The following is an 8,197-nucleotide window of genomic DNA, read 5'->3' as shown; positions in this document are numbered from 1 at the left end:
TCTAAACATCTTTTTATTTTTGAATAAAGAATATATAAGAATAAAGTTAAACACTAATCTCTGTTCAGATTCAGTCTGTAAAAGAATGTGAAAGAAACAAGGCCCAGTATGAGTTGTTATGCATCTGTAGGTATGGAAATCTCTCCTAACTACGATTCTTTACCCTGCAGCCTTAAGTGGTGGTGATCCAAGACAAGAAAAAATAATTCAGTTGCTAGTTCATTCTTTGTGTTTTCTGCTTTGCTATTTCAGCCACGCAGAGACACGCATCTACTGATTAGGGAATTATTATGGCCCATATTTTGTTCTTGAGAACGATTTTACCATTTCTTTCCACCAAAGAAAAAAAAAAAAACCCACCTCAAGTCACTGAATACATACACTATGCCTTTGCTGGCAGGAGAGATACAGTGTGAAAGCTACATAGTGGACAACTCAAGGCAGCAGTAGATGCTCATTAGACCAGAGAGAACTCCAGAAGGGCAGGATAAAACTGTCTTCAATATTCTGCATTGAAAGGGTACTCCTTGTGATTTTTGCACCTGAAGGGTAACAAAGAGGAAAGATTACTCTCAAGGCTGAAATAAATGCTATAGAGCTACAGTGGGTGTACAGAAGAACCTTCAAGGGAGGCTCTGAATTATGTAACTGAATTATGTAACTTATGAACTTAAGAGACTTAGTATGGGAATGGCATACATGACTAACAAGTTCAAGTCTTTTCCTATTATTGAGGCAGTGAACAGTGCTGGGATCAAGTTACTTCCTAGATAAAGTATTAAAAGTTCACACTGCTTACAGAGAAAACAGACCTTTCTGTGGCTTTTCAGCCAAGACTTCTTGTCTTGCTATAGGCTTCCAAGGTGCATATCTGCAAGCAGCTGTTCTTCGTACTTCACTATAGATGGTCATTACCTCCCCCCAACCACCCATGTAAGAGCTGACATCAGTTTATAATATGCACAGAAAAAAATTACCATAAGTTTAAAACTGACTAAAGCTAGTTTCCCCAGTATGGAAAATACTGAGTTTATCAACTAGAACCCTCCTTTGGGAATTCCAGGCACAATGTTTCCTGGAGAAAGAATGCACAATGAATACATAGTATGCCTTATCCTTTAGCCCATAAAGTGAAAAATATAAAGCCACTAAGGGTTACGTAACTGATGCTCCATCCCCCAAATGATTTCAAATTTCAAAATAGTTTAAACAGCTATACCAGCACCTGTGAGATTAAAGATTATTCAAAATGTAGGAGTCTGAAGGAAACAAGCAGTGTCACTTACATGTTCATTTCACAGATCCTCCAGTTCCTGTTAAAGCTAAGAAGGGTTGCCATCTCCTCTTTAGTCAATTCAAAGTCAAACACCTAAGGAGAAACACCTGGAAGTCACCTCTTTGAACAAATGAGGCAAGCTTCACAAGATGAAAGAACAAGTGACATCAGAAGGAGTGCTGTTTAGAAATTATGGCTTCATGAGACAGGAAGAAGAAGTATCTTTGGATTTTTGAGACTCTGGCAGAGAGAAATAAAAGAAAGATTTCTAGTTGCAGTTACATGTGCCAGCTGTTCCAAGATGTTTGGTAAGCACCTTGGTGTTGCAGAGTGCCTCCATTTGTGGAAGGCTTATTTCTCTCCAATTCTAAAGAAATAGCTGGAAGACTTCCATATTTCATTAAGTCCAGCTACGTTACTTCTGAAATATTGAAGTCAGGAAACCCCCCTGACTTAATAGTCAAAGGGGCAGTGTGGTTTATTGACACCAGGACTCTTCCTTTAACACTGCCTACTCTGTGTTTTCAGAAATGTTACTGAACCTGGGCTCCAGCACACCCTGCCTGCTATTTCATCCACAAGTTACAGAACAGGAGACAGTATGTAAGGTGACTGATAAGGTTATCAGCATACTGTTTCCAAGTGCTCTATCATTTCTCTAGCTGTAGTTTTCATTGTAGCCCTAGCTTCCAGACAGAGAAAAAGCCCAGTCCTCCAGCCTGAGGCCGCCTTAGAAAGGGTGAGAAGGGATCACTGCTTGCTCTGCAGGAAAAAGCCATGACATCCCTGAAGGGCAGCACCCAGGTCTCTTATCACTCACCTTGGAGTTCTCCACAATGCGCTGTGGTGTGACAGACTTGGGAATCACAATCACATTTCTCTGGATCTGGAAGCGAAGGAGAACCTGCAAGAACAGACCTCTGAGTCAGAGAGAGAACAGTTCCTGCTCTGGAGGAAGCAGATCCTGTTCCAACAGCCATTTTCCCCAAGTTATACCCACTTCTGCATAGCTGTATTTCAAATCATTGCTGTCCCTGTAGCCTCGGTAGCATTTCCTGGAGAGTAAAGACAAAAGTGGTGGAGGCCCACATGGAAGGCTGCCTTTGACTCTCCCAAAACTGGATGGCAATTCCTTTTCTTCCCACCTGGGCTTTTAGCCATGTATGCAAGGTGTTAGTTCTCTGCAAGAGGACTTTCCTGGCTGAGGGCCAAACAGACAGTAGTAGAGATCTTGTAGGCCATAGAATAGGCAACTTGCATTGCTTGTTAACACGAGAGACCACCACACTTCACAGGGAACACTGATAGAGGCTGTACCCTCTCTGCTTTCCTGTACACCTTCCTGAATGGCTATGGTACTGGAAGGAGCACCTACTGTCCAGCACCTACCCACCTGTGCTGGGGTTTTGTTGTGTTTGGCTGCAATCTCTTTGATCTTGGGGTCATCCAGAATGGAAATGATCTCTGGCTTATCCCTACACAGAGAAGAAAGGGAAGAAACAAAGAATCACTGCAGAAAGATTCTACCTAGCACAAGTAATTAAAACATATACACGCCTGCGCCATTACTCATTCAATTACTCTGAATGTTCAAACTTAAACCACGCTAATCCACTTGGAAATTACCTGTCAGGGCGTCCAAGGGGACAGTATGCTGTCACAGTGATCCCTTTGGATTGGCAATAGTTGATAAGTTTCTCCTGGGAAAGGTATGGATGACTTTCAATCTGTCAACACAGGAGCAGAGATTGACAGCTGTAGAATTACTGTAGTGTTCCAATGCTCCAGAGGGTTTCTTTCTGAATCCTAATTTCCTAATTACAGGCTGCCTTCATCCTCCCATGCATGTGATCTGTGTGACAAGACTATAATTCTACAGGGCACCAAACTTTTATGTTGAGTCCTTATGAGCTTTTTTGATTTTGTTCTGAGAGGCTTTCTAGAAATCATTGATTACAGTCAGAACGTTAGCTTGTGTCTGGATTCTTTATCCTCCCAGAGAGAATGCTTCATGGGAAAATACTCCAGAATTTCTGAAGAGAATGGTTCAACAAGACAAGACAAAAAGGAAATACTCTTGTCCTTTTTGTATTGAGAAGTATCCATAGATTGGGATTTAGAGAACACGCTGTGTCTACTTTTTTCTCCCCTTTTCCATCTCCTTTATTCAACTGTAACCAGATCTTTATAATCCCTGGAAACTACCTGCAGTCACTCTGCATCTTACCTGGTTATTTGCAGGCTTGTATTTCAGCCCTGGCTTGTTCAAGATTCTTTCAATCTGCTCACGGTTAAAGTTGGAGATTCCAATGGCTTTTACCAGACCAGCATCCACCAGCTCTTCCATGGCCTAACAGAAAGAGGAACAAAGTCAGCATCCAGTGCACAAGACATGACCTGAATACATTCTTCCTGATGGGTCTTTTTTCTCTTCACTGGAAGTAAAACCTAACTGTTCAGACTTAGCAGGTTTTTGATTCTCACAGAGAAAAGTGGGTACTGGTAGTATCTGTGCTATTCTTCTATCACACCAAAGCCCCAAATTATTGATGAGACTGAAATTCACCAAGTTCACAAGGAAAAGATGACTTAACTCTACTACTGTCACAGCACTAGAGGGCTATGCTCTAGGAGGATGGCAGGATCATAGCCTAAGTGTCTATTTCCAAGAACATCTGCTCAAGCAGTTCAAGAACTGCATGAGAACTGTGGTGAAGAAAAATCATACACTTATGGTCAAGTAAGTAACTTTTGCTAAGCTCAGTCTGGCCTGCGGCTCCACTGAAAATGACTGTGCAGCTCAGTGACCTGAGATGTGAACCCACAGTGAACAGAAATAACAGCTCCACTAAGCACGCACATTTTTAAAAGCTACCACATACTTATGTGAATCTTTCCCAATTAATTAATGCTCAATTTTGCATGCATGCATGAGCCATTCTGTGACTGCTGAAGCTAACACCACTGCTCAGGACAGAAGACATGACTCTTCTACTATGGCTGAACTTACCTCCCATGTCTGTAGAATATCTGTGTTGCTCGGTATAGACATGCCTTTGTCATCTGTAGGAAGCAGCTCCTCTCCTGCCTGCCAGTGACAAAGAAAATGCTTGAGAATCTGTTGAGAGGTTCACTTAATACCATGAAAGCTCACAACCACAACAGCTTAAACTTCTAGTGCAGGCAAGAACCCTTATTATCGTCTACTGTCAGTTATTCCTTGAGGACAAAGAGGAAGTTAAAAGTATTTTTGCCAGTGACCATTCCCATAAAGACAGGTTTTCCTGCTAGGCCCTTCAAAAGGATGCCTCACCCAAACACCTACACGGAAACAAACCACTTAGAATTCTAGCCTCCAGTCTTACACATCTTCACTTCATGTGAGGAAGAACTGGGTTTATTTTTTTTTCCCTAGAAGGGCATCAGGGGACCTAGCCAGGTACTGGGAACATGTAGCTTTGGTCTACACACCACCAAATCTGTTGAAAAGAGGTATTATGTGCAGTAACAGTTCTTCCACAACAAAGTTCAGTGTAAATCTGCTAATGCTAGGAAATTTACTAGGAAATATATGAAAATTAGTACAGTCCTTGTGTACAGGTTATGAAAAGACACCATGTTTGAACTGCATTTAAAAGCAGTTTGCTACTGTCACCATGAGATGGTTTCATTTCTTTGTTAATGTAATACTAGACTAGAGTATGAAATAAAGATGAGCATCTCACAAGAGACTGATCAGACTGTAGCAGGACAGGAAGACTAAGACCAGAAACAGTCAGAGACATTAGCTCCTTCACCAATCTGTGAAAGAGTTTAGGCCCCCAAGAGGTTTCATCTTTTAAATTCCTGTCTCTGTGGAACAATGCTAAGGCTCCTACAGGCAAGGTTAGCTCAATCTGTGCTGTGTTAAGTACTTGGTGATAAAAGAGAAATGGAAACCAGAAATATTTTCTCTTGCTCTATGATTCTGTAACACAGAAAATTTCTGACAGCAAAGTGCAGTCTTCCTTCCTGCAAGGAGTAATTTTGAGATGAGCATACAGTCATATGTATGCTCCTAAGATTCATAAGACAAAGGGTGTCATGGTTGAAGCCCAGCTGGTAACCTGGAACCACGCAGCCACTCACTCACTCCCCTCCCATCTCTTCCTGCCCCCGCTCCCGGAGGGATGGGGAGGAGAATCAGAGGAATGTAACTCCCACAGGTTGAGATAAGAGCAGTCCAGTAACTAAGGTATAATACAAACCACTACTGCTACCACCAATAATAATAAGGGAAATAACAAGGGGAGAGGACACAACCGCTCCCCCCCCGCCAACCCATACCCAGCCCGACCCGAGCAGTGATCTGGGCCTTCCGGGTAACTCCCCCCAGTTTCTATACTGGGCATGACGTGCTGTGGTATGGAATACCCCTTTGGCCAGTTTGGGTCAGGTGTCCTGTCTCTGCTTCCTCCTGGCTTCCCCTCCTCCCCGGCAGAGCATGAGACTGAGAAAACCCTTGGTCAGAGGAAACATTACTGAGCAACAACTAAGAACATCGAGGTTATCAGTGTTGTTCCCAGGCTGAAAGCCAAAAACACAGCACTGCACCAGCTACTAAGAAGGAGAAAAAACGACTGCTGTAGCTGAACCCAGGACAAAGGGAAAGCAGTTTATCTTATGCTTGCAGCTAGGAGATCTGCCCCTAGTCCTCAGACCATCATTCCCATGATCAGAGGGATATGCAAGCTACAGTCTCAGGGCAGAGGTCAACAGCCTGGCTCTCATGCCCAGAGTAAAGCTAAGCACCAGAGCAGTGCTGGTGCATACAGCAGACACATGATCATCTTTATCAGCAACAGTAATTGTTGGGCTGTAAAGCCATATAGCTCCCCCAAAGCTGCAGTCACAAGAAAAAAGCCAAGGGCATTGCTGATACTGTACCTTCAATCCAAGAGGCCAGTGGATGAGGTAGAGATCCAGGTAATCCAGTTTCAGGTCATCAAGAGTCTTCTGGCAGGCTCCCTTCACCAGAGGTTTGTCATGAAACGTGCACCACAGCTAGAGAAAAACCCAAACAAACAAGGCACACTGTGACCTCCTGGGTTAAAGCTCTTGGACAATCTCCTGCATCCATCTTCTTTGGAAGTCCATGTGGAATGAGGCCATCCTAGAGCTCTTGAGATCAGGCTTCCTCACTGATGGCCCTGGCCCACGACACTGAAGGCACTATGTGCAGTGGCAGCACATATGCTTGAGCAGGCATAACAGGCAACATCCTCTGCTCTCATTAGGTAAGAATTTGTGCTATCCCTTTTACACAGGGGCTGCCTTTGCAATAGGCAGCTTTTAAATGAAGACATGTCTGTCATTCCTGACCATGCATAAACCCCCTGCACTGAATGTAGAAGGCAAAGCCTCAGAAATATAAGACAAGCCAAAGAGCTTTAAAGGTCCCTTCCAACCCAAACTATTCTTTGATTCTATGAAAGAAGTAGTTGGCACCTACTTTTACCAAGTTAAGAAGCAACTTCAGAATTCAGTTAAATAACCTGTTTTCCTTAGTAACCAAGAGAAATAGAACCCACCAATAATACCTTCCTTGGGACATACGCTGAGCAGATTACACTGCCCCTTGAGCAGATTACAGGGTGCCCAGAACCTCATCTTCCTCACACAGTAGAGACACCCCTTGGACAGGGTGCAAGCCCAGCTGCTAGAACAAGCAGCAGGCACTGCCAGGCTCACCTCCTCTGCTGTGCTTTAGTTGTCATGGAGATGCCATTGTGAAACTGGTTCTCCTCTGTATCAGGCCATGACATTGAATGATCTTGGATGCCTGCATCACAGGTTTCTACCTTGCTTGGTGCTACCTGGCCCACTGTCCCTTTTCCTGCATCCCTCCTTCTGCACCACTTGCTCTGCAGATGGCTTCTCCTCATCCATCCCCTGGCACTTCTAGGTCTCCTCAGCAGAGTGCCAAGATGTTGGGGGGAAATCAGAACCTTTACTTCCTTCAGTGTTACAGGATTGACTGGGGAAGAATCTACCACCAGATAGTTCAGATGAGGGCGATTCTTCTCCCTGCTCAAGCCTCAAGGAACTCACTCATCCTATTCAACAGCTACAACAATAAAAATTACCATCAGTGGAAATAATCAAACAGGAAATAATCAAACTCTACGTCTGTGCTGATAGAGGGAAAAAAGAAAGTATCAGGATTGATCTCATTTACATTACAAGGTTCTCCAATGCTACAGCAATACTACTTTAGTTTCCTACTGTAAACATTCAGAGTCCAAGACCATCTGATCTTTACCTTACTGACAATAAAGAGGTCGTCTCGCTTCACAACACCTTCCTTGATTTTCTGCTGGATCCCCTCCCCAATTTCCTTCTCATTCTGGTACACGTAGGCACAGTCAAAGTGGCGGTACCCAGCATCAATAGTTGTACCCAGCATCAATAGCAGCCATCACTGCAACCTGCACCTGACCTGGGGGGGACTGAAGAGAGAAAAGGTATGATATGTCTGGATTTGGGATTCTTACGTGCTGCTCCTTAGGTAGCCAGAGGGTGGATAAACACACAGCGCAGCTTTAAGAGGAGCTTTTCCATAAAGCTATCTCGGGTCTGCACACATCACAAGCACACCCCCCCCGAGCCTAAAACCAGGCTCCCACTATTCCCCTGGCACCCTAGTTCCCGGCAGGGCTCTAGAGGGCCTTTGCGGAGCTGAGCCCTTAACACCAGGTCCACGGCCAGGCCAAGACCTCCTCACCACGCACCGCCCCTCACAGAACACCCCCTGGCACCTTCAGCCGGGACTTAACCCTGCGGGAGGGGCCTCAGCCCAGGCCCCGGTGACCCACGTCTCCGGGCATAGCTCTACCGCGGCGCAGAAGCTCGGGCTGCTGCGAGGGGCAGCGGGAACGGAGC

At 44.6% G+C, this 8,197-nt stretch overlaps 1 protein-coding gene across 1 annotated transcript; it reads right to left on the bottom strand.

Annotated features, from left to right (window-relative positions):
- Positions 1-479: 479 nt before the first annotated feature.
- LOC104410197 (aldose reductase-like) lies at positions 480-7,764 on the bottom strand (the record flags this gene model as incomplete). Its single annotated transcript, XM_010020293.1, is given in 10 exon segments — positions 480-542; positions 1,287-1,369; positions 2,097-2,180; positions 2,670-2,751; positions 2,903-3,003; positions 3,504-3,626; positions 4,287-4,364; positions 6,203-6,319; positions 7,578-7,724; positions 7,726-7,764. Coding segments are annotated over 10 exon segments (897 nt in total), but the record flags the coding sequence as incomplete, so codon positions are not given.
- Positions 7,765-8,197: the final 433 nt, after the last annotated feature.

This window comes from Nestor notabilis, unplaced genomic scaffold (genome assembly GCF_000696875.1).
Source record: "Nestor notabilis isolate BGI_N333 unplaced genomic scaffold, ASM69687v1 scaffold1938, whole genome shotgun sequence".
Taxonomy (NCBI): Eukaryota; Metazoa; Chordata; class Aves; order Psittaciformes; family Psittacidae; genus Nestor; species Nestor notabilis.
The sequence above is the reverse complement of the archived record's forward strand: the minus strand, read 5'-3'. Positions and strand labels throughout refer to the sequence as shown.